We start from the raw sequence: 26,715 nt of genomic DNA, 5'->3' as shown, positions 1-26,715 counted from the left end.
TCTTCTAACCACTACCACCACCACCACTTCACGGGCCGACATGACCAAAGATGGATGGCTGATGTATGTGGACGCTCTCATGTTGTGTACTTTGTTCTTGCCTTTTTTGCGCTTCTATATTATAAGCTTGATACGTTAACGTTCCGCGAAGTCACTCCTTCAATCTTTCCCACGCGTTGTATCGGCCCCACACGGGACCTCTGATAGACAGCTGATTGGTCAAGAATGTTTGTGTGACTTCGCTTACGTCCTGGTCACGTGTTGAGACTGATAATGGTCCCCCCCCCCTTTTTTTTTGGCAGCAATGTTTTGCATATGTGCTCGCGTCGGGCCCTCGCAGTGTGACCTCCCGCCTTGGGAACGTATCGCGATGCGAGGCGATTGGCCGCGGCGTCATAATCACGGAGAGGAAAAAAAGCCTCGGCACTCACAACCCGCCTAGCCGCGCACCCGTAAGGCTCGCTCGAAAGGGGCAGCCATGAATGCGAAAATGTGCCTCGTCATGCTTCTGTTCCACTGCTGCGGCGCCCACGAGCCGTTCCCGGGCAACTCGCCGCTCTCGTGGATCAGGAGGCGCATCTTCGGCACGGCCAACAACGAGGAGCGCTTCGTCAACCGCTTGGCCACCGCTACTCAGAGCCTGGTGACCCTCATGAACGACCCAGTCGTACTCGCGGAGCTCAACAGGTTTTTTTCAACTTGCTTCGTAACGTGCTTTCGCCAGAGTTGCGAATTCTTTTCGTCTAGTCTACTTCTGAAAAGAATGAGAGATGCCGTTATGCTGAGCAGCGTATTGATGAACATACGTTAAACTGAAAATGTCATCGGAGCCAGTTCAGTCGACTTGTCCTGGTGAAGGCAGAAACCTCAAGGCAGTTTTTTTTTTCCCGTTCGAGTGTTGTTGTTTGTCCACAAACTTTGAGTTAGCGTTATGCCGCATACCGCAGTTATAAAGCGTGAGAGGCCAGATAGGTGTATCCTCCTTTTTTGCCGGTGCAAGATCTCGGCCAAATAGGGAATGAGTAGCCTTTTTAAACTTGTTCTCCTCAAGGGTACTAAGTGAAAACGAACAAGCGTCACGATATGTCGGTGCCGTCGTCCAGTAGCCCGGTATTCCGTAAACAACTTGTCTAAACGTTGGCTACATTTCCTGATAACCTGAGCTAAATAACTACTGCTGATTAACCTTAAACTAGTCTTGTATTGATTTCTACAGCATATTGCAGTACTACTGTGTTGATCTCTGCACATTACTGGAACTTAATCTGGCGGTGCGTCAGACGCGACGAAGTGACTATAGCATTGCGTGCCTGCCGTTCTTAATTCGTCTTGCCTCAAAGTTGCTCATTTTTTTATTTCTAAAACAGTTGCTTTGATATCCGCACAATTCTTTCTCAGGGCGAAGAACATATAACGAAACAGAGCTAAGATCGTGTTATGTCGCCTTTTTCTGACAACAGCGTTGTAGCATTTTCATAAAGCTGTACCGAAAGTTAGCATCTCGGTTTTGAAGAACTAACGTCTTTTTTTTTTTTCAGATACTACACAATGCTGATTCGCAATCCCGACGTCTCCCAAATCGTGGATTCGGTAAAGCCTTCGAGCAAGCGGCCATCGTCAACACGACTCACCTCTGTCGCATCCACGGCGAAGCCACCAACGACGACCACAATGTCGACTCCGTCGGCAACGGACGAGCTGAAATTGTCGATAAATGCTACAACGACGCCCGCGGGCGACTCGTCAACGAGCACGAGCACACTTCGTCCCGTCGCTAATAACACCGCCTCGGGAAGTAAGAATACGTCACCGTGGAAACACGACGGCACCAGTTTCGTAAACACCGTGAACGGTGTGAAGTACCGCTTCTACTTCGACCCCAGTCAGGTGTCTCGACCGATCGACGACGAAGCGCGGGCCCGAGTCCGCCGCCACTTGAACCTGGTGCGGTTGAACGACGTCGACAACTGCGTTTCGTACCTCATCTGCGAGATGGCCCGTTACCCGCTTCGCTACGGCACCCTAGGCGTCAAAGTGGACCGCTTCTTCAGGTACGTCCTTTTCTGTCTTGGCACGAGGCGGCCATTTTGTTACGCTGTCAAAGCAGTAACATTTCTCTGGACTTGAATTCGGTTCGTCTGTCTCCGGAAGCATCCGGCGAAGCTGTACATGGCGCGACAAAACGGCATGTACGCTGGCGTCACATGAATAGTCCAGGTGGGCTGGTGCGAAACGTACGGGTTCGAGGTTAACAGCACCGCGCCGAACTACAAGTGACGTAATAACACACATAATAAAATGGACGTTCATCGCCGAAAAAAAAAGTTCATTGAATAAACTTCCCGTTTCGAATGAGCCTTGAGGGTCTCAGGAATTTTTTTGGAAAAAGGCATCCTATAGGGCTTCTTACCGGACCACAACGATAGTCGTCCATCTATCGCGACTTGCGTTATCGCCGAGCGTCCCGTGTTCCCACGAACGGCGCTATCAGCGTGACGAATCATTCTTGATAGGATAGCATTAAGTGTCTTTTCTTCCAATTCAAGTCGGCGTTTCTCGAGAATGCCGTGTTAGATAACGAAATATTTTCAATCAACCATGTACTGTTGCGTTTTCGAAATTGTAACGCAGGTGCGTCTTAAGTACACAGGAAACAACACACGGACGAAGGCATGAAGACATAGTGAGCGAGCTCTGCTTCGCTTCTTCTTTCGTCCTTGTGCCGTTAGGGTCGGCCACGACGGTATACAACGTGATTACGGTACCGGGTGCGGGTTCCATCATGGCCGCGGTGGTCGCATTTTCGGTGGAGGTGAAAGGCTATAGTGAATCGTGTGCTGTCCGATATCAGCGCACGTTAAGCAACGCGAAATGGTCGAAATTACCCGGAGGTCTAAACTGCGGCGTGCCGAATAATCATATTGTAGGTCATTCCCGCAAAGGAATGTTATTATTGTTGTGTTGTTTACACTGTTTTAAAGATGAAGCTTTAGCGACTTGTCGAATCGTCTGTTCCACTTCGAGCAGACGATTCTGCGGCTGCTCTTCAGACTTCTGCTCGTGCACTGCTCTCTCTCGTGATATAACGTCATCGGTTCAGAATTTTTCGACCATTTATGGCATTTATTGACCGAGAAATTCGATCGCGATTCGATTTAACAGATCGTGCCCTTTGACACTCTAACTAAACTTATGACGATTATCTAAGAGAGAGGGATGTCATATGGTCACTGGGGAAGGCAAAAAAAAAAAATGTATGCACTAAAATCGCAGACGCGTGCGGTGCTGCATCTAATCAGTCATGGGGAAGTTAGAAACATGCCGATGTAAAACGTGTCTGTGAATCTAGTTTGCTTTGCCCGATTGTAAACAGCACGAGATTTTACGCGCAATAACAGGAGATAAATATAAATGATAATTGCTTGTCTTGTACAAGTTTTGGAGAATTTCGAGTCGAGTACAGAAAGCGTGAATAGCTAAAGAAGGCAACGTGCTTATGAAGAAATCAACATTAAAAAAAAAGAAAGAAAAGAAAAACACGAAAGTTCACTCTTGCGATAAGATGGCTGAAATATAGCTGTAGCAAAGAACAAACATGACCCTGAAAAGACATATTGGTATAGCCCTTGTTCTGAAAAGATAACCATTTTGTCGATATACTTGTCTATATAGTTTTCGCATGATAAAGGCCACGACACTTTGTGGGAACACTTTCGAGCGAATAAAAAAGAAATGTTCACAAAACTGAAAAGATTGCTTGTAATGATTACTTGGTTTCACGGGCTGAATGAGGGAAACAACTTTATTGTTGATCAGGCATAAAGGGGGGAAGAGGTGGGGGAATTAAAGGAAGACTCTAGAGCGTGCTCGGACATCCCGGAGCTGCAACCTACTCGCGTCAATCCCATGGGGTTGCCGCTTTCGGCCGCTGGCGTTACAGAATGCAAAACACGTGTTGGACCCCGCACTTGGACGCGGGCCCGGACCGCAACGAGGAGGTAGACACGCAGGTTTCACGGGCTAAAACAACGATGTGATTGTGAGCCACGCCGAAGTAGAGGAGGGGCGGGGGTGCTGCGGATAAGTTTCGACCAAGTGGTGTTCTTGAAAGCGCATACGACTTTAAGCGCACGGGTGAACTAGCATACCACCCCCATCAAAGAGCAGCCGACGAGACCGGTAATCAAATCCCAGTTTTATTGTCATTACAGTTAACTACAGCTAATCAAACCCCCTGGAATGTTCCAATACCTGGCAGCGCGACTCCAGTACTTATAAGGGCCGTACCTATTGGGTTGTTAATAGCATGCGTGGCACATTGAAAATGGTGCACGGGTAATTCACTCGCTTCCCATCAGTCGTGTTTTTTTTTACATTAAAAAAATCCGACTGTGATCGGTGATCGAGCTTTATTATTAGCACGACACTTTACCTGCTAAAATACCTACGGTGGATCGAAATGTTTGTCGAATATATTCTTTCTCGCAGGTACCCAATGTGGGACACCAACTCTGCAGCTGCACACTACGCCGCCGTAGCTCGACACGGCCGCCGCTACGGAGGCTGCCGAGGTCGCATCTCGTCGTGTCGTCATCCGATCGGGCCGCTCTTCCAGCGACACTACAGTTTCCGCTACGGACAGTAGCGAGCTTTCGAGCCCGAACGCAAAAAAAAAAAGACACTTCTTCATTGTCTTCGAATGAAATGACTCATCGATTCATCTGCGCAATCGACTAAGCAAGACGGAAAAGACCACGTGTCATTTTTTGAAAGAAACGCAGGGTGGTGTCGTTTCGTTGCTTGCTTTTCAATAAACGCCAAGGGCTACTCTTCTCCCCTGTGTTGCTTTCCGCTTTGAGCGTACATCGTTATAGCAATGATGACGTATACCGCATGTCGGCGTTTCTGTTTCTCTTATCTTTTCATCCCTCATTCCCCTTGCCCAAGCGTAGGATAGCGAACCGGCCGCGCATCTGGTTGATTGCCCTGCCTTTCCTTCCTCTTCTGGGACTGACACATTACTGCTAACTCCAGTTACAAGCAAATCACCAGTCCTGTTCTGAGCGTTATGTCTCCGTCGTTTTGCACTGTTCAAGTTCTCTTCAGTCAGGCGGGGCCCTTTCCCGGCATGCCACAGCCCATGAAAAGCGGGCATGAGCCTACAGGAGATTTACCCTTCGTATCTACCGAGAAAAGGCGACAGCACAGTTTGGAAATGTTAACACGATCGCGTGTAGGAAGGAGTTTGACCCCCGTATTCTTGAACCTCCCTTCACTCAATGCTTCGCATTCACTTGAGAAAGCCGATGGCACCATCTCTAGGTACGGCAAGTCACTGCATATCAGCTATAGTCTGCTGCAACTCTTGCGCAGCGCAGCGTCATTTTCAGCCGAGTGGGGGCGCAGTGCTCAACTCTGTCAAGCGAAGGGTGAAAGTCGAGTCGATGAGCATGTGTGAATACGGGAGTTAGTCGTAGAAAAAGGAGTCCCGGCGTCGGCAGCGTTCCCATGGTGAAGGAAAAATCAGAGGGACGAAATAATCGTAAGTCACGATTATAGCCGCAATGGATCCCAGCCCCTGTGCGTATTGACTAACCGAATTTACGCAAATGCTTAGAGCTGCCTTCGAAAAGCACCCTATATTGGAATGACATCACGGTTAAGTCGGCTGTGGTCTCAGTGTTCGTTGTCGGCGTAACAATGTTAAGGAATATTACGTATCACTTGACTTTGAGCTATGGGCAACCATTGCGCAATCGCAAGCGTCCCGACAAGGAACCACCTGTTACGAAAAGCACATCGTCACACCTTAGCGAGCAGTTCATTTTGATAAAACTGACATCTGTGTTCGGTGGTGATTACCGAGATCGCCTCGGACCTTAGGATACCCTTTGGGCGCCAGTGTAGTCGACGAACTTGGTAACGCCATGATCGATCCAGAAGCAAAGGGGGTGTAAACTGTTGACATTGGTTAGCGCAAAAAAAAAAACAGACAAGGTAGACTGTGTCGGCTTGTTGGTACTTCATACTATAGTTTTATAGCGCACGAAAAAAACACCAGGACAGGTCAAGATGGGACAGCCACTGCTCGCAACAATGTTTATTAAAAACGCTTATTGATATGTGGTGTTTAACAACCTGAAACCACTAAGATTATGAGAGACGCCGTAGCGGAGGGCTCCGGAAATTTCGACCACCTGGGGTTCTTTAACGTGCACCCAAATCTGAGCACACGGGCCTATACAACATTCCCGCCTCCATCGGAAATGCAGCCGCCGCAGCCGGGCTTCGATCCCGGGACCTGCGGGTCAGCAGCCGAGTACCTTAGCCAGTATATAGACCACCGTGGTGGGGCGCGCATAACTTCGACTCGGCATTTATTCGCAGGAGAAACGCGATTTCACAAGCTGCACAAGAGGTTGTGTAACACTAAGGATAGCACTTAAACACCCCCCCAAACGTCACTACTTGTAACCTTTTACGTGCTTACGCAGCCCACATAGCCACACCTATAGCCAAACGGTTCCATGCGCACATTTCTTTTGGGGATGTATGTACATTCTTTATTACTGAATGCGTAGAAGCCCCTTCACCCCCTAGATTGTTGCTTCCTTAAACAGCAAATGACTTCAGCAAGTGCTCCCCCCCCCCCCTCCATAAAAAAAAGCTATATTGCCAGGCGGGCTTTCTTTTTTTTTTTTCGGTACTCTCACGTAAACGGTCCGTCGCGCTTGTAAGCACTGTCTTGCACAAACCACGCCCGAATGTCTGCGAAGCTTCCAGATGTGTTTAGAATCTTCTGACCGGCTTGAGCGTTCAAACACGAACAGTGAAGTTTATTCAAAAACACACGCAGCCGTCAGCGACGAGGCTCGAATGTTTGAGGCCGCATGTGTAAATGCCTACGTTCCTTACTGCCGATCAGATTACCGACGGCTGATGCCCTGTTCCCCGCCATCAGTGTAGTGTGTTGCTTTTTACATTCGGTTTATCGGGCACTAACCCACCCCGCCCCCACCCCCCTTAAAAACGCAGGCTGTTGCCCTTCTTGAACGTCACGACTATGTGACGGCCACTAAAAACGTACACAAAGTCGGTCCAGCTCTCGACGTTTGACTCGATGCAATAAAATAAGATTCTGTACAAACTACTTCGCATGAAATCGGAATCCAAAATATATGACCGTACGCGATCGCGAAGCTCAATCGAAATTCGGCAGTGTCCCGGGTAAATCCGAAGGAGCCAGTAATGGCACTGACATACTGGCAGCAATGGCATACTGGTGTGGTTTCATTCGTGTAATACAATTTCAACCGTAGGCGTATACGCAGGGTGGTTTCGCCATCAGGGGGGGGGGGGGGGGGGTCGAATGTCCGTCGCAGCGCCTTCCTCCCAATTAAGTCAACGGCTGACCTTGCACACAACTCGTCCCGACTCGTAGCACATCCCCCTCCCTACTATGCCATTCCGTGAAGCTGGCTGCGTCCGCCCTCTTGGATGATTACGGAAAAGAAGCCCCCCCCCCCCCCCCTCGAGGGTACACGCCCATGATTTTAACCACTTTCGCTACAACGAGCAGAGATATAAGGGCTAGTTAGACTTCGTTCATCCTAGAAGTCGCCCTAAGCGAACACGGACACAACACAGGACGGTTTTCCTTGTGTACTGCGTCTGTCTTAGAGTACCTGGAGACACCGGTGTATTGCGTCATGAAGAAGTTGTTGGAAGAAGTTCTGTGTTCGGAACGTTGAGTACCAAGCCGTGAAGTGTACACTACACGGCTGATAACACAAGTTTTATGGTCGATACGTATGAGTTTGGTTTGGAAAAACTTTATTGACAAGTCCGAAGGCGTGCGCCCTAGCACACGGCGGGCCGCTCCCACGATGGGACAGTAAGGCCGAGCCCTAGCGCCGCATCGTGGGCCCTCTGGACAGCCCAAAGTTGCGATGTTATGTCTGGACTCCGGAGAGCGGAGTCCCACTTTCTGGACGATGCTGTATCGGTGCCACGTACCGAAGGGCACTCCCAGAGCATGTGGTGTAAGGTGGCTAAACCGCCACATTTTGTACACGAGTTGGTTAAATAAACATCAGGATAAAGCTTGTGAAGAAAGGCAGGGTTAGGGTACGTTTCTGTTTGAAGTAATCGCAATGTAAGCGCCTGCGCTCTATTTAGCTTCGCATGTGGAGGTGGAAAGATTCTCCTATCCATAGCGAAATGTTGGGTTATTTCATTATATGTAGTTGGCGGATCCCTGTTTACGAAATCTCCAGTTCGACCCAAAGGTCCTCCATGGCCGCGGACAGCTAACCCTCGCGCCCTGGAGTGGGCCAACTCATTGAGATTTATGATCCCTCCGTCCATGTTTCCCATATGAGCTGGGAACCATGTAATGGTATGGGTTGTAAGCAACTTATCACCGAGTATGTTTTTGGCCTCTTTGCACACAGCTCCAACACTGAAGGCACGAATGGCAGCTCTAGAATCGCTAAATATGTGTTCATTACGCTGATCTAAAAGAGCCAAGGCGATGGCAACCTGCTCAGCTGCATTGGCAGTTCTGGCGCATACCGACGCCGCATTAATTGTAATGCCTTTGTGGTTGATTGCCACTACCGTGAATCGGTCTCTCTGGCCATCATATTGCGCCGCGTCCACGAAACAGGCCCCCCCGTCAAGATCCGCAACTTGGCGAAGAAGGGCCCGAGCGCGCGCTCTCCTCCTTCCAACATTACGTTGGGGATGCATGTTCCGCGGGGCAGGCGAGACAATGATGTTTTCCTTCTGATCCCTCGTCAACCCTTGGTACAGAGCCTCAATCTGAGCTGGTGGAATACCCATTTCTGCGAGAATCATCCTCCCCGCTTTTGAGCCAGACAGCCTAATTACCTGTGTTCTTTCTTGTGCTTCCGCAATTTCCTCCAATGTATTATGAATTCCCAACTGCAGGAGACGATTGGTGTGGGTGTAGTTGGGGAGCCCAAGGGCATTCTTTACAGCTCTCCTGATCATTGCATTAAGCTTGTCCCTTTCCATTCTCTTCCAGACATGCATTGCCGCCACATATGCAAAATGACACAGCAGAAAAGCATGTATAAGCCTGACCAAGTTGTCCTCTGATAGTCCTGTCCTTCGGTTAGCCACCCGTCTTATGAGCCTAATAACACTGTCTGTCTTTTTTTCCAACCTTTTAATCGTGATGGTGTTGGTGCCCGTTGCTTCTAGCGTCATACCTAAGATCCGAATGGAAGCGACTTTGGGGATTGATCGTCCACTTTTGGTACGTAAGTGGATGTCATTTTCTAGGGGCGGCACCCAGCCTCGCGGTCGACGGCCCCTCCTGACCGGTTTATAGAGGAGAAGCTCAGACTTTTCCGGAGAGCAAGAAAGGCCTGTGTCTTCCAGAAAACTCTCGGTAGTGTCGATGGCCTCTTGCAGGGCCGCCTCTACAGTGCCATCACTTCCTCCTCTACACCAAATGGTGATATCATCGGCATAAATTGTATGACCAACATCTGAAATTCCAGAAAGCTGCCTCGAGAGACCAGCCATGACGATGTTAAAAAGTAAGGGTGATAGAACAGATCCCTGCGGGGTGCCCCTATTTCCCAGCGCTTGCACATCCGATTCTAGATCTCCAACTTTAAGTATGGCTTTTCGACCACACAGGAAGGATCTGACAAACGCATGAAATGAGGAACCTAGGTTGAGACTTGAGATCGCATCTAAAATAGAATCATGGCGGACATTATCAAACGCTTTTTTTATATCCAAGCCTAGGATCGCCCTGGTGTCTCTGGTATGATTAGATACGTATGAGTTGAAATATACTTTATTTGCCCTATGTACATACACACGAGGAGTGGAAGCATTGGCGTGTGTAACTTAACACAGTGAGGCAACCTTGATGAGCGAATAAATTCGATGTGATGCATGGGGCATTTACAAATACAAATTAGCATGTGCCACACAAAAGAGCAAGCGTACTATATAAAAAACTGAACAGCCTACAACAATCCATTCCTATCATTTTTTTAACAGAAACAGACGACAGGAGCAGTTCCTGCTGAGAACCAGGGATTTCGATCGAATGCGTTTCTTTTATCGTTCTTGTTTTCTTTCTTATGGTGGAGAAGAGGGCGAAAGAGAGAAGAGGATAGCAACATTTGCCGCAAACACAGCCTGAAAACCGCTAGCGTCTGAAGTTGGGCGTCTTGGTAATACATAACCGATAGCGTAGCGCGTAAAGAATGTGAAACACAGGACAGCACTTGTCATTGTCCCTGCCCTTGTCCCGCGTCTCACATACTTTACGCGCTGCATTATTGGTTACACAGCAGTTACACCGCAGTTACGTTTTGCTATATTCCAAACGATCTAATGCAAGAAAAGCTTCCGTGGTTATGTACGATTTTTAAAGTTTTTTTTTCTTTGTTATGATGAGGAGATGGGGGGGAGAGGATTGCAACACTGCAGGCAAACGCAGCGTGGAAATTAATATACACTAGAGCGTGTTTAACAGCTTCTTCCTTAGGAAAAAAAAAAGCAAACCCGGAGAATGCCCAGCTTCTACGAAAAAAAAAAAAACAGTTTTACATCTTGCTGTTACTTTTTGTTATATTCCACGCAACCTCCTACAAGAAAAGGTTCCGTTATTATCTATGATTTTTTTTCGTTTTTTTCTTTGTTATGGTGGGGAGAGGAAGGGGAGAGGATAGCAAAATTTGACGCAAACACAGCCTGGAAATTAGTACGACACTAGAATGAGTTTAACAAATTTTTCATTAAAAAAAGCAGGTATGGATAATGATATTCCAGCTTCTACGGAGGAAAAAAACATTCTTTTGAATGCCGCAGTTACTTTTTGTTACGTTTCACACAACCTCCTACAAGAAAAGGTTCCGTTCTTATCTACGATTTTTTTCGTTTTTTTTTTTTTGTTATGGTGCAGAGAGGGAGAGGAGAGGATAGCGAAATTTGACGCAAACACAGCCTGGAAATTAGTAAAACACGAGAACGTGTTTAACAGCTTTTTCATTTAAAAAGCAGCCATTGATAAATATATCGCAGCTTCTACGAAGGAAAAAAAAGGTTCTTTTGCATGCTGCGGTAATTTTTGTTACGTTGCACACAACCTCCTACAAGAAAAGGTTTCGTCGTTACCTACGATTTTTTTTCGTTTTTTTTCTTTGTTATGGTGTGGAGAGGGAGGGGAGAGGATAGCAAAATTTGACGCAAACACAGCCTGGAAATTAATACAACACGAAAACGTGTTTTAACCACCTTTTCATTAAAAAAAGCAAGCATGGATAAGGATATCGCAGCTTCTACAAAGGAAAAAAAACATTCTTTTACACGCCGCAGTTACTTTTTGTTACGTTTCACATAACCTCCAACAAGTAAAGGTTCAATTGTTATCTGCGATTTTTTTCGGTGTTTTTCTTTGTTATGGTGGGGAGACGGAGGGGAGAGGATAGCAAAATTTGACGCAAACACAGCCTGGAAATTTGTAAAACACTAGAACGTGTTTAACAGCAATTTCATTAAAAAAGCAGGCATGGATAATGATATCCTAGCTTCTACGAAGGAAAAAAAACAATCTTTCACATGCCGCAGTTACCTTTTGTTACGTTTCACACAACCTCCTACAAGATATGGTTCCGTTGTTATCTACGTATTTTTTTCGTTTTTGTTTTCTTTGTTATGGTGGGGAGAGGGAGGGAAGAGGATAGGAAAATTTGACGCAAAGACAACCTGGAAATTAGTACAACACTAGAACGTGTTTAACAACTTCTTCCTTTAAAAACAAGCATGGAAAATTACATCCTAGCGCTTACGAAAAAAAACACGGAAAGTCTTTTACACCCGGCAGTTACTTTTCGTTATATTTCACACAACCTCCTACAAGAAAAGGTTCCGTTATCTACGATTTTTTTTTCAATTTTTTTTCTTTTTTATGGTGCGGAGAAGGAGAGGAGAGGATAGCGAAATTTGACGCAAACACAGCCTGGAAATTAGTAAAACACTAGAACGTGTTTTAACAGCTTTTTCATTAAAAAAAGCAGGCATGGATAATGATATTCCAGATTCTACAAAGGAAAAAAAAAACAATCTTTTGAATGCCGCAGTTATTTTTTGTTACGTTTCACACAACCTCCTACAAGTAAAGGTTCCGTTGTTATCTACGATTTTTTTTCGTTTTTTTTTCTTTGTTATGGTGGGGAGAGGGAGGGAAGAGGATAGGAAAATTTGACGCAAAGACAGCCTGGAAATTAGTACAACACTAGAACGTGTTTAACAGCTTCTTCCTTTAAAAACAAGCATGGAAAATTACATCCTAGCGCTTACGAAAAAAAAAAAACACGGAAAGTCTTTTACACCCGGCAGTTACTTTTTGTTATATTTCACACAACCTCCTACAAGAAAAGGTTCCGTTGTTATCTACGATTTTTTTTTCAATTTTTTTTCCTTTTTTATGGTGCGGAGAGGGAGAGGAGAGGATAGCGAAATTTGACGCAAACACAGCCTGGAAATTAGTAAAACACTAGAACGTGTTTTAACAGCTTTTTCATTAAAAAAAGCAGGCATGGATAATGATATTCCAGATTCTACGAAGGAAAAAAAACAATCTTTTGAATGCCGCAGTTATTTTTTGTTACGTTTCACACAACCTCCTACAAGTAAAGGTTCCGTTGTTATCTACGATTTTTTTTCGTTTTTTTTTCTTTGTTATGGTGGGGAGAGGGAGGGAAGAGGATAGGAAAATTTGACGCAAAGACAGCCTGGAAATTAGTACAACACTAGAACGTGTTTCACAGCTTCTTCCTTTAAAAACAAGCATGGAAAATTACATCCTAGCGCTTACGAAAAAAAAAACACGGAAAGTCTTTTACACCCGGCAGTTACTTTTTGTTATATTTCACACAACCTCCTACAAGAAAAGGTTCCGTTGTTATCTACGATTTTTTTTTTCAATTTTTTTTCCTTTTTTATGGTGCGGAGAGGGAGAGGAGAGGATAGCGAAATTTGACGCAAACACAGCCTGGAAATTAGTAAAACACTAGAACGTGTTTTAACAGCTTTTTCATTAAAAAAAGCAGGCATGGATAATGATATTCCAGATTCTACGAAGGAAAAAAAAACAATCTTTTGAATGCCGCAGTTATTTTTTGTTACGTTTCACACAACCTCCTACAAGTAAAGGTTCCGTTGTTATCTACGATTTTTTTTCGTTTTTTTTTCTTTGTTATGGTGGGGAGAGGGAGGGAAGAGGATAGGAAAATTTGACGCAAAGACAGCCTGGAAATTAGTACAACACTAGAACGTGTTTAACAGCTTCTTCCTTTAAAAACAAGCATGGAAAATTACATCCTAGCGCTTACGAAAAAAAAAAAACACGGAAAGTCTTTTACACCCGGCAGTTACTTTTTGTTATATTTCACACAACCTCCTACAAGAAAAGGTTCCGTTGTTATTTACGATTTTTTTTTTCGATTTTTTTTTCTTTGTTATGGTGCGGAGAGGGAGAGGAGAGGATAGCGAAATTTGACGCAAACACAGCCTGGAAATTAGTAAAACACTAGAACGTGTTTTAACAGCTTTTTCATTAAAAAAAGCAGGCATGGATAATGATATTCCAGATTCTACGAAGGAAAAAAAAACAATCTTTTGAATGCCGCAGTTATTTTTTGTTACGTTTCACACAACCTCCTACAAGTAAAGGTTCCGTTGTTATCTACGATTTTTTTTCGTTTTTTTTTCTTTGTTATGGTGGGGAGAGGGAGGGAAGAGGATAGGAAAATTTGACGCAAAGACAGCCTGGAAATTAGTACAACACTAGAACGTGTTTAACAGCTTCTTCCTTTAAAAACAAGCATGGAAAATTACATCCTAGCGCTTACGAAAAAAAAAACACGGAAAGTCTTTTACACCCGGCAGTTACTTTTTGTTATATTTCACACAACCTCCTACAAGAAAAGGTTCCGTTGTTATTTACGATTTTTTTTTTCGATTTTTTTTTCTTTGTTATGGTGCGGAGAGGGAGAGGAGAGGATAGCGAAATTTGACGCAAACACAGCCTGGAAATTAGTAAAACACTAGAACGTGTTTAACAGCTTTTTCATTAAAAAAGGCAGCCATAGATAAATATATCGCAGCTTCTACGAAGGAGAAAAAGGTTCTTTTGCACGCTGCGGTAATTTTTTGTTACGTTGCACACAACCTCCTACAAGAAAAGGTTTCGTCGTTATCTACGATTTTTTTTCGTTTTTTTCCTTTGTTATGGTGTGGAGAGGGAGGGGAGAGGATAGCAAAATTTGACGCAAACACAGCCTGGAAATTAATACAACACGAGAACGTGTTTTAACAGCTTTTTTATTAAAAAAAGCAGGCATGGATAATGATATTCCAGATTCTACGAAGGAAAAAAAACAATGTTTTGAATGCCGCAGTTATTTTTTGTTACGTTTCACACAACCTCCTACAAGTAAAGGTTCCGTTGTTATCTACGATTTTTTTTTGTTTTTTTTTCTTTGTTATGGTGGGGAGAGGGAGGGAAGAGGATAGGAAAATTTGACGCAAAGACAGCCTGGAAATTAGTACAACACTAGAACGTGTTTAACAGCTTTTTCATTAAAAAAGGCAGCCATAGATAAATATATCGCAGCTTCTACGAAGGAGAAAAAGGTTCTTTTGCACGCTGCGGTAATTTTTTGTTACGTTGCACACAACCTCCTACAAGAAAAGGTTTCGTCGTTATCTACGATTTTTTTTCGTTTTTTTCCTTTGTTATGGTGTGGAGAGGGAGGGGAGAGGATAGCAAAATTTGACGCAAACACAGCCTGGAAATTAATACAACACGAGAACGTGTTTTAACAGCTTTTTTATTAAAAAAAGCAGGCATGGATAATGATATTCCAGATTCTACGAAGGAAAAAAAACAATCTTTTGAATGCCGCAGTTATTTTTTGTTACGTTTCACACAACCTCCTACAAGTAAAGGTTCCGTTGTTATCTACGATTTTTTTTCGTTTTTTTTTTCTTTGTTATGGTGGGGAGAGGGAGGGAAGAGGATAGGAAAATTTGACGCAAAGACAGCCTGGAAATTAGTACAACACTAGAACGTGTTTCACAGCTTCTTCCTTTAAAAACAAGCATGGAAAATTACATCCTAGCGCTTACGAAAAAAAAAACACGGAAAGTCTTTTACACCCGGCAGTTACTTTTTGTTATATTTCACACAACCTCCTACAAGAAAAGGTTCCGTTGTTATCTACGATTTTTTTTTCAATTTTTTTTCCTTTTTTATGGTGCGGAGAGGGAGAGGAGAGGATAGCGAAATTTGACGCAAACACAGCCTGGAAATTAGTAAAACACTAGAACGTGTTTTAACAGCTTTTTCATTAAAAAAAGCAGGCATGGATAATGATATTCCAGATTCTACGAAGGAAAAAAAACAATCTTTTGAATGCCGCAGTTATTTTTTGTTACGTTTCACACAACCTCCTACAAGTAAAGGTTCCGTTGTTATCTACGATTTTTTTTCGTTTTTTTTTTCTTTGTTATGGTGGGGAGAGGGAGGGAAGAGGATAGGAAAATTTGACGCAAAGACAGCCTGGAAATTAGTACAACACTAGAACGTGTTTCACAGCTTCTTCCTTTAAAAACAAGCATGGAAAATTACATCCTAGCGCTTACGAAAAAAAAAAACACGGAAAGTCTTTTACACCCGGCAGTTACTTTTTGTTATATTTCACACAACCTCCTACAAGAAAAGGTTCCGTTGTTATCTACGATTTTTTTTTTCAATTTTTTTTCCTTTTTTATGGTGCGGAGAGGGAGAGGAGAGGATAGCGAAATTTGACGCAAACACAGCCTGGAAATTAGTAAAACACTAGAACGTGTTTTAACAGCTTTTTCATTAAAAAAAGCAGGCATGGATAATGATATTCCAGATTCTACGAAGGAAAAAAAACAATCTTTTGAATGCCGCAGTTATTTTTTGTTACGTTTCACACAACCTCCTACAAGTAAAGGTTCCGTTGTTATCTACGATTTTTTTTCGTTTTTTTTTCTTTGTTATGGTGGGGAGAGGGAGGGAAGAGGATAGGAAAATTTGACGCAAAGACAGCCTGGAAATTAGTACAACACTAGAACGTGTTTAACAGCTTCTTCCTTTAAAAACAAGCATGGAAAATTACATCCTAGCGCTTACGAAAAAAAAAAACACGGAAAGTCTTTTACACCCGGCAGTTACTTTTTGTTATATTTCACACAACCTCCTACAAGAAAAGGTTCCGTTGTTATCTACGATTTTTTTTTCGATTTTTTTTTCTTTGTTATGGTGCGGAGAGGGAGAGGAGAGGATAGCGAAATTTGACGCAAACACAGCCTGGAAATTAGTAAAACACTAGAACGTGTTTAACAGCTTTTTCATTAAAAAAGGCAGCCATAGATAAATATATCGCAGCTTCTACGAAGGAGAAAAAGGTTCTTTTGCACGCTGCGGTAATTTTTTGTTACGTTGCACACAACCTCCTACAAGAAAAGGTTTCGTCGTTATCTACGATTTTTTTTCGTTTTTTTCCTTTGTTATGGTGTGGAGAGGGAGGGGAGAGGATAGCAAAATTTGACGCAAACACAGCCTGGAAATTAATACAACACGAGAACGTGTTTTAACAGCTTTTTTATTAAAAAAAGCAGGCATGGATAATGATATTCCAGATTCTACGAAGGAAAAAAAACAATGTTTTGAATGCCGCAGTTATTTTTTGTTACGTTTCACACAACCTCCTACAAGTAAAGGTTCCGTTGTTATCTACAATTTTTTTTTGTTTTTTTTTCTTTGTTATGGTTGGGAGAGGGGGGGAGAGGATAGCGAAATTCGACGCAAACACAGCCTGGAAATTAATATAACACTAGAACGTCTTTAATAGCTTTTCACTTTAAAAGAAAAGCAAACATAAAAATGACATCCAAGCGTCTACAAAAAAAAGTCTTTTACACCCGACAGTTTATTTTGTTATATGCCACACAACCTCCTACAAGAAAAGCTTCCGTGGTTATCTACGATTTTTTTCGTTTTTTTTATTGTTATAGTGGGGAGAGGATAGCAACATTGCACGCAAACACAGCCTGGAAATAAATATAACACTAGAACGTGTTTAACAGTATTTTCATTTAAAGAAGAAAGCAAGCATGGAAAATAGCATCCCAGCTTCTAAAAAAAACATGCCTTTACATCCCGCGGTTACTTTTTTGTCATATTCCACGCAAACTCCTACAAGAAAAACTTCCGTTTTTATCTAGAAATTTTTTGTTGTTATGGTGGGGAAAGGTGGGAGGGAGAGGGTAGCAACATTTGATGCAAACTCATCCTTAAAATCAATATAACTATAGAATGTGTTCAACAGAATAGCTTTTAGAATTAAAAAAAAGTTTAGATAGACACGACATAACACGCATCTTCAACAAAAAAAAAAACTGTTTCGTTTTGCACAATTCCACACGAGCTCTTACAAAAAAAGCTTGCGTGGATAGCTAAGACTTTTTTTTGTTTTGTTGCTTTGTTATTTGGGGAAGAGAAGGGGGAGGGGATAGCAACAGTTGACTCATACACAGCCTGCAAACTAATGTAACACGAGAACATGTTTAACAAAATAGCTTTTTCAATTTGAAACGGGAAGTTTAAAAGACAAAAAAAAACAAAAGAACAGATACATTTTGGTATATTCAACTCGAGCACTTACAAGACAAGCTTCCGTAGTTATGTACGATTTTTTTTTTCATTTTTTTCTTTGTTATGGCGGAGAGAGAGAGAGAGGATAAAGGATAGGGACATTTGACAAAAACACTGCCTAAAAATCAAGGTAACACTGAAACGTGTTTAACAAAACTTTTACAATTAAAAAAATTCGTGTTCTTTCTTCGGAGTGAGAGGCAGGTTGAGAGTAAAAGGAAGGGAAAGGAGAGGAGGCAAGACGCAAACACACTTTCGAAAATTAAGACTGACCACAAAACACACGATATGTGGAGCACATCCGCTAAGCCCCATCGCATCACCGCAAATTTAGGCACTCTATCGCTTCCGACTCTTCAACGACGCGACGCAAGACACATGCACCTTCGATCTGACCCGTTGTAGTAAGACGGGCGCAGACCAGAGACTGCAGACTGCACGAAACGGGTCACCGAGGCATCCGCGCTCGCGTCGCGCCACCCCGCGGAGGGCCTGTTCAGCCGAAGTTGGCGGACAGGCTCACCAGGTCCACGACGGTCATGGGACAAGAGTTGTACTTGATGCGGCAACCCTCGCCGCCGTGGGTGCGGCCCACTTCGTAGGCGGCGTTGTAGGCGGCGGCCAAGTCGTCCCCACCGTTGAGCACCGTGTCGTCCATGTACCTGGAAAACATGGCGTCAGCGAGGTCAGCTCTCTTAACGGGACACCACCGGGATATAGTTCCTGGCAACCGCTCGTGACTAGATTCTGCCATCTGCCTGAAGAACCCCCGGAAAATGAGATCAAGTCACCCAAGAAGCCACCAGCTCAACCAAAAAAGTCACCAACTCATTCAATGAAAACAAAATTATCTTCCTTTTTTTCTGACATTTACTTTTATTTGCTTTCCCTTTTTTCTTATGTCATTTTCCCTTATTTCATCATGAAACTTAGCTTTTGGCTTCTGCCCGATTCAATTTTTATCATTATTTTAAGTCGGTTATGCTTATGGTACAGGCCTGGGTACTTTTAGTACTTTTCCTTCTTAATTTCCCCACGATAAACGTACTCAAGCATGTATGACGGCATAAAAGATTTTCCATGGGAAGATTTCTCTCAAGGCGTCCTACTAACGAACATTTCCATTTCGGCGGAGCACGCTCAATTGCCCTAAAAAGCGGCCAGCCATTACGTCAACGCGCTCGTGAGTCCATCGAATCGACGCATCGTAGCAGCACGGCCTCTTGGATCGGCGCGCCGCACTGGCCGCGCACGCACATCCAGTCGGTCGTCGTACCAGCATGGCCTCCGAGATGGCGGGTGCACGGCGGATTTCTGCCGAGCGCCCGCCATCTCGGAGGCCATGGTACCAGCATCCCAGTTTATTACAAACCCACTAGACGACACTGGCGCTAGTGTCTATGGCAGGTGCAACGCGCGGTGCTTCACCCAGTACGGGAAGGATGAGTAGTGTGCGGATATGTCTAAACTCCACTCTTTAGGCTTCGTCTAGCTCAACGTGGGCTGGAGCCGCTTTGCTGCGAAACAAAATTTAGCAAAGGTTAAGCACCTACGCTTCTTTTTAGGCCGGATCACCAATTGAAGTCGGCTCATGAAGTTCACGGCGATTCTTCATTCGAGACAAAAATGAAACACGGGAATATATACATCCTCAAGCGCGCTAGAGTCACCTACAGTTAATTTTAGGAAACTATGACTAGCACAGCACAAAGTTGGTGAAATGTAGAATCAAAGAACACCTTGCATTCCACATGCTTGCGAACGGTGCAGGGGGAATACGTTACCGAGCCCCAGAGCTAGACGCGTTCAACGGGATGTCACATCCTAATGAAAGGGCAAACACGATCACTTAATCTGGCCTAATGCACGGCCTTCTCGATTCGCGCTGCCCAGAGCGGATCTCTGATGCTTGCGTTCACTGCGTTCAAGCGCTGCGGTTCTTTCATCATTTTCTGTCAACAGTTGTGAAAGTGTGAAAGCTCCGTTACGCCGCGACGACGCCGCGAAAGAAGAAGCGAACACTAGGGGGCGCGGTGCCCGTCGAGCTCTAGCCTATCAGCGGTGAGCGAAGTGGACAGTCCGTTAGCTGAACTCATTGAGAACACATCGACTGTGGCTTCCCACTGGATTTCTTATCCTTACGTTAATGGAACCGTTCAGGAAGCTACAGAAGTACGGTACGCAAATACGGTAGAGCAGTACTGTAGCGCTCCACCTTTCCAGTGACAGTGCGTCCCCTCGGACATAAGGCACCTCGTTATCTATGCGTAGGCTGACAGAACACAAGGAGGCCTGACACGAAAAAAGCTTTTATGGTGTTGGTACGGTAACCGAACCCCATTTGCGTACCATATTTCCGCAGCTTCATAAAGGGCCTTCATAAGTAAATAAACATCACGTGACCACTGTACGGAAGCCAACACGTGCAACAGGAATCATGAAGGGGAAAAAATTCCAAAGAAATGCCGCTGACGTGGTGGTGCGATGACCAGACTTACTGGGATATCTATTTCCCGTGAATAAATAAATAATACTTCCGCACAGTTGTGCAGAAGTGTGGAGTTTAATACTTTATTCTTTTGCATATTGATTGTGTGAAAGAGATAAGGTATCGCAATTAGTTGGTACACATTCCTGAGGCAGAAGTAACAGCGCAAACGCACCAGACGAAGAGATTGTCCTGTTCATTGAATCAATCGTCACTTTGTGTTTCCATGCGTCGGCTCCCACTTTGACTTCTTGCACATTTTGTATCGCCTTACCAAATCTATCTTTAACTCGCGAATGTCGACAAATACGCCCCGACCTATCACAGTGAATTTTCATTAGTCTTACTACTATAGTAATGCCAGGCGGTTCTCTTTTTCTATAATCCAAGTGAAAACGAACAAGCAGCATTTAATTCTGTCTCTTTATGCACGAGAGGTTCTTTTCATTTATGGCAGCTAGTTTAATTACTAGCGATTAATTGCACGCGGAAGCTCTCACATAATCGGAATCAGTTCCGAAATGGCCACGTGGCACACGTCATGTCATACATTTAGCGCAAGTTCTGGGTAAGTGGGGCACTGCTATCGATAATATTGCCGTTTTCGACGTTGCCATACATTGAGCTTTCGCTCTCATAAATTGTTATTTGCCTTTCGTGTCCCTTAAACGAAGCCGCACATGTTTTGGCAAACGTGAGCGTACCTTTTGATGTAACGGATGACGTAACGTAGAGTGTAAAGGGCGATGTACCTGAGGACGCGGGCGATGCTGTCACCAAACTTGGTGCGGCCGAGCGTGTGATCGTTGGCTCCGATGAAGCAGACCATCTTGAAGACGCACTTTCGATTGTCCATGGTGCGTGGGTTGAACAGCTTCATCAGGTCTGTCATCGCCGAGGCAGAGGAAGTGTCGCGACGGGCTCTAGGCTTCGCCGAACCGCTGATATGGCTGCTGGCGGCACTGTAGTGCAAAATAAAATGAAAGGAAGAGGCTGTTACAGTAGAAACGAATTTGTGGAGTCGGCACAAACGAGGCGTTTGCTTGATCCACGGAAAACGGTATCACAAACAGAATCGCAAGAAAGCCACGCAAATTAGCTCACAATGTTGCTTCTCTGCTTCTCACATTTTCTGCTGTCTTAGGGCAGAAACATTTTATTTTTGCCGATGGGTTTCCAAGCATTCACGAATTTTTCTATGCGAATACATCGGTGCCATAGTAGTGCGATTGGTTGGATGCATTCTGAATCAAAAGTTGAAGTCTATAGAGACTAAGTTCGCCACCTTTAATTAGAGGGTTATGGAGATGAATGAAGTTCCCGAGCAAAAAAATCTATCTTTTGATCGAGATTTTTTGTTTGTGTTTGAGCTGCGAATCGCCTCGTCAAAGTCGCGGCTAGGATGCCTAGCGGACATTTTTTTCCCCTTTTGAAAAGCTTTTTCACTTGTAGGTATGTCAACAACAAAAAAATCAACTGATGCAAGACTTATTCCGCTGGAATGATATGGCTACGCACTTATACCAACCCATACTAATACGTGAAATGTAAACCAACAATTCAGCCGCGAAATACTAGGTGCGCAGTATTAGCAAGGCTGCAAAGTGTTCTTTACCTGTTCTTTGTATCCTGGCCGTCTGATGAGGTCGGGTGGAACAGGGAAGCAGGGAAGCTCCCCACGTTCACCTCAGGCCTGCCCCTCTCATCTTTGCCGGGCCGGAACTTTCCGGTGGCCGGCACAAAAACAGGCCTTACCGGAGGTGGCCCTGCGGTCTTCTTCGGGGTGGGCCGATCGCTCCCAAACGGTGAGATCTGCTCGTCTTGGCCGCCAGAAAAGTAGATGTCACCTTCGGTTCCCATCGGGACTGGCAAATCCTGCTCGACCACCGGCTTCTCTGCAGTGACTAGGATGCTTTTAGTCAACGTTCCGGCTTGACCAGTGCTGCTGGGCGTGTACGAGGGCCCAGGTCTGCTAGTCCTGCTTGGTGTCTCGTAGCCTTGGTTGGCGGGAGCCTTTGTCACGGCTTCGCCCTGGTACGAAGGCTTGGCCTTAGTTGGTCCTTGAGTCTGGACTAGGGGTTGTTCTTTTGGGCGTGATGACTCCGGCGCAGGTGTGTATGCCGGGACGGAGGGTCGTTTTGGTGGACGTGGCGTCGTGAAGGCCGTCGTGGAAGTCGTCTTGGGTTTATCTTTCTGAACGGGGCCGTAAGACTGCAGTACGACTGGCCGCTCTGGTGTCACGTTCGTCGCATAGGGTGTCTTAGGCGTAACTTTTCGGACAGACCCGTAGGCATCTAGGGTGGACTTCGCCGGCTCCTCCGTAGTAACGACCGGCACGGGCGCTGTTTGGGGCTTCTCAGCAACGGAGACGGGAACCTGACTCTTGGTAGACTCCTGCTTCTTTAGGCGGTTCGTGTTGCCGTACGTTAGCTCAGTCGCCTGGTTTATGTAATTCGTGAACTTTGGCACATTGATTCCCTGAGGTGTCGGTGGTCGCCACGGGGCACTGAATAATCCGGCGGGCCGCTGTGGTCCTCCGAACCCGGCGGGAAATCCATAGGTTTTGTAGGGGGACGGTCCGTAGTTTGCGAGGGAGTAGAAATTTGGCGGGTAGCTCTGAAAGGAGTATTGACTCTGGAAACTAGTCGGCAACTTGGACGCGCTCTTGGGCACAGTAAACGGCAGGGTCAGGGGCTTGTCTTGCGCTGTGTCAATGGGAACGTTGGCCGGGACGTTGTCAGCGGACTTGTCTCCTCCTTCTGTGCCATTGCTGGACTGATTGAAATCGAAGCCGCTGAAATTGGCCGGAGGCGCGGGTGTGGGCTGCCGACCGCCCTCTCCCGGTATGCCCAAAATGTTGTTCACGAGGCTGGGCACGAACTGTGGGTCGGCCCTGACTATGTTGCGCACGAGGTTCGGGTCCTCGCGCACGAAGTTCAGGAGGGCCTCGATGTCTCCGCCACCGATTTTGCTACCAGTCAGCCCCGCCGTGCTGTGCGCCGTCCCAATGGGAGTCTGCAGCGGCTTCGCACCGACGATGCCTCGCAGGAACTTCACTACGAGGTCGGGGTTGTTGCTGACGATATTCGACACGGCTGGCGATTGGGCTATGTGCAGCAACTGGTCAAAGGTGCCGCCGGTCGCCGGCTGTGCTCCTTGCAGTATCTTGTCTGGCGACAGGAATTGTGTTGGCCTACGGCGGACCTCTGGTTGCGGGGGCGCGGGAGGGAACACGAACTGGAACGACGGCGGTGGTGGAGGCGAGGCAAACTTGGAAGGTTCAGGGAAGACTAATGGCGGCCGGATGGGTACCTGTGGATTATGCAAGATAGTCTCATTACTGACATGGCGTGTGTGCATTGCTTCCTGCCATCTGGACTTTTGTCCAGTGGCAGTTCATGTCATAGCCAACTCCGTTGTTTGCAAAGTATTCGATCACAATAAAGCATAACTAGGCGAAAGCGAAATTCACCCATCGAATGCAAGCCAAAACTCCAAGAGCAACTACGCCACAGTAATTTGGTGAGCCCTATTACACTCATGCACTAAAGATGAAGACGCCAACGGCGGGTAAGAACGTGTGAGCTACTAAAATTGGGCATATAATCGCTGGTTCACTTAATATGAAGAAAGGAACGCACGGGCTGCACAGGTGGCGAAACACCAGTTAAGCATTTCAGGATATGCACAGAAGAATAAATGAGAGAAACTTTACTTAACTGTTAGATTAAACCCGGCAATTTAACGCCAGGGCTACACGTTCCAGCTTCCCTGGTTGAACATCCGCACGTAGTGCTAGGGGGGGGGGGCAATGTTTTTTTTTGTTTTTTTTTTCATCCTTGCCACTAGACGCACACATTGAAGATGAAGGAAGGAGAACTTATCCAGGCACGTATTCACATTATGCACTTTAGCAGAACAAACTGTTGGGCTTCTTGGCTATCCGTGAGCACTGGAAGTGGTGAGATATTATACTTACATAAAAACGGTGCAACTATGATCGCACTTTAAAGTAGAAGTTCAGGGGAAGATGGAAGCTTGAAGAAGAGACGAATTCGAGAACGCACGTGTTGCCAAAGCTGGCGTTTCGACAAGCGCATTTGTCGTCTTTCAAGGCTGCAAATGATTTGCAGTCTTGAAGAAGCAGATTTGAAGAAGACCAGTCCGTTTGTGAAATCGTCAGCTCCCGTAGTACACAGTGTTCACAAATCGTCAGCTCCCGCAGTACACAGTGTTCACAAATCGTCAGCTCCCGCAGTACACAGTGTTCACAAATTTGTCACGTATTCGCATTTTGTACACGTTCGCAAACATGTACACACGCACGTACAGGGGACGTTGACAATTCTCAGGCCACGCTGCCATATAGGAATACGTGAGAAGGTGGCCTGGAAACTTTTGACGGCATCCTGTACATACAGACGTGGGCGTATACACAATGATCCCGGAATTAAAAAGAACACAATGATGACCCTACCGATATGCTAAACAGTGTAAATCGAGTGCAACCCGCTTCCAGTAGGCAAACAGTACCGGATATAAGGAACACGCAAATGCTGGTTTTGGCCCTTCAAAAGTGTATCAATAGGTGATGCACGGTAATGTCTACTTATAGGTTACCTCTAGCTTTGATTTGGAGCAGGTGATAAAGAATTTCAAAAGGGTTATAACAGCGTTTTCCTAAAGCTTCTTGGAAACAGCAACGTTAAATTTATTCTAGCACATAATCTCTGGAACGATAATGACTCGGTGAATTATATGCGTCAACGATACAAAACGTATAGGTTAAACATAAGGTAAACATAAGCAGCAATGTTGTCTTACAGTCAGCCCGATGAACTGTGTCAAAGAAGAAAAGTGCAGGCGCACCGGAGGCCACCTGTGGCAGAGCGGTGCGGCCTGAGAATGAACCGACAGGTACAAACTGCCCCAAAGGCTTCATTGTCTTGCAGTTTGATCAGCATGGTTTTTTACACTGGGAGTCTCTTATAGCTATTAAAAAAGTGGGCTCAAAGGAACACGGGTTCAATAGAACCAAGGGTGGCACAGCGACGAGAAGGTGAGAGCGGGTTGGGGTGACACTCGCCAAACCACCTACACTAGGGGATTCGCTCGCTGGATTTCGTACTGACCTGTTGTGCCCTCACGATCTCCGACGACGGCGAAGCTGCCTGGGCTTGCCCTACGCCATCTACTGACGCCGATCTCTGACGACTGGGCTCGCCCTACGCAATCTCCTGACCCCGACAAGAGCTCTCGCCAGTGATGCCCCGTCCTCGGACTCCTACGACCGTCTCCATTTTTCCTATCTTCTGCTTACTTCCGTCGTTCGCTGTCCCTACGGCTCGCTCTCTCCTTCCTCTCTCTCTCTATCTTTTTACCTTTTAATCCTATACTTTTAATCCCTCCTTTACCCCACCCCTCGTGAGCTACTGTTCAGATGTCCTCCCCCTGAGAGACAGTTACGGGGCTCACTTTTCTGTTCTTTTCATTTAAAATCACTCCCCCCCCCCCCACCTACACTATATGGTTTCATCCTTCGGGGAAGCATTGTGGCCCCTGAAGACCCTCTTGTCGCCGTAGCTGTCTCTACAGGGTCTTCACCCTCCTCCCTCCCTAACAGTCTCCCTCAAAGGGAAATAACTATCGCTTTCATGCTAAAGTAGTGAATACGCAAGAAATATCGTCTTGAAATGTTGCTTCACGGCAATGTTGTCCTTTATGCAAGAAAGCCACAATCAAGGACAAGATAAGAGCTGCCGTGAAGTCGCTTTTTCTGCGGGATAATCGGAAGAGCAGTATTCCCAATGGCTTATGAACAACAAGGGTACCAAACATGGAAAACTAAAATATATAACAGAAAAAGTGGGGGGAGTGAATCATAGATTGAGCGTCATACGATTCACGAAGTACGTTTCGTAGCTTTAGAGGTTCTACCAATTGAAGTAAGCATTCCCTCAATTAACTACCGTGGTTATGTGCGCCCAAAGATTGACAAACTCATCGAGATGCGACTGACCTAGATGGATTGAGGTGGCGATGAATGAAGAAGTCCAACACCGTGTCTCAAGGCTCTAACTTTCTTGACGTCTTTAGCTCGTCCAGCGGTGTGTGCGGAAAGGTTCACGGAATACAGTGTTATCGGGCGACGGAATGCACGTTTTGCAATACTAATTGCGACCATCCCGATGGATCATTTCGATGATAATAATGGTTTGTGGATTAGCCCTTTGTAAACGGGTGAACGCATATGAAACAAGGGTGTCTATGTAGGGTAGTTGGTTTTCCATTACAGGATTTTTTGGGGCATAGCGCCACGTACGAAAATTCTGAGAAATTGACAAGAAAGAAGAGCACTTGCAGCTAAGCTTTATTTTTGCATTGACTGCACATATAATGTCAAGAAAACCACCTTTTATCGATTACACTTACACATAGTAAAACAAGCTACAAGCAGATAAAACCAGTGCTCATCAGGCCACTGCGC

General features: G+C 45.4%; 2 protein-coding genes across 2 annotated transcripts in view; one reads left to right on the top strand and one right to left on the bottom strand.

Annotated features, from left to right (window-relative positions):
- Window positions 1–300: 300 nt before the first annotated feature.
- On the top strand, window positions 301–4,833 carry LOC119168291 (uncharacterized). The gene is made up of 3 exons (XM_037419694.2): window positions 301–687; window positions 1,539–2,051; window positions 4,489–4,833. The coding sequence occupies exons 1-3, from the start codon at window positions 479–481 to the stop codon at window positions 4,643–4,645; spliced, it is 879 nt and encodes a 292-aa protein (XP_037275591.2). The 5' UTR covers window positions 301–478; the 3' UTR covers window positions 4,646–4,833.
- Window positions 4,834–9,817: 4,984 nt separating this feature from the next.
- The window catches only part of LOC142765689 (uncharacterized), a 109,045-nt gene continuing 92,147 nt past the window's right edge, over window positions 9,818–26,715 (bottom strand). The window contains exons 4-6 of the mRNA XM_075867131.1: window positions 21,844–23,540; window positions 20,981–21,190; window positions 9,818–18,402 (exon numbers count right to left, since the gene is read on the bottom strand). Of these exons, the coding sequence (XP_075723246.1) occupies window positions 18,237–18,402; window positions 20,981–21,190; window positions 21,844–23,540 (2,073 nt within the window). The 3' untranslated portion in view covers window positions 9,818–18,236. The remainder of the gene's footprint in view (window positions 18,403–20,980; window positions 21,191–21,843; window positions 23,541–26,715) is intronic.

Source organism: Rhipicephalus microplus, chromosome 6 (genome assembly GCF_043290135.1).
Source record: "Rhipicephalus microplus isolate Deutch F79 chromosome 6, USDA_Rmic, whole genome shotgun sequence".
Taxonomy (NCBI): Eukaryota; Metazoa; Arthropoda; class Arachnida; order Ixodida; family Ixodidae; genus Rhipicephalus; species Rhipicephalus microplus.
The sequence above is the reverse complement of the archived record's forward strand: the minus strand, read 5'-3'. Positions and strand labels throughout refer to the sequence as shown.

Coding starts and splice junctions, on each gene's coding strand:
- LOC119168291 (XM_037419694.2), top strand. CDS start 479: ATGAATGCGAAAATGTGCCTCGTCATGCTTCTGTTCCACTGCTGCGGC. Junction 688..1,538: donor GTACTCGCGGAGCTCAACAG/GTTTTTTTCAAC, acceptor TTTTTTTTTCAG/ATACTACACAATGCTGATTC. Junction 2,052..4,488: donor AAAGTGGACCGCTTCTTCAG/GTACGTCCTTTT, acceptor TCTTTCTCGCAG/GTACCCAATGTGGGACACCA.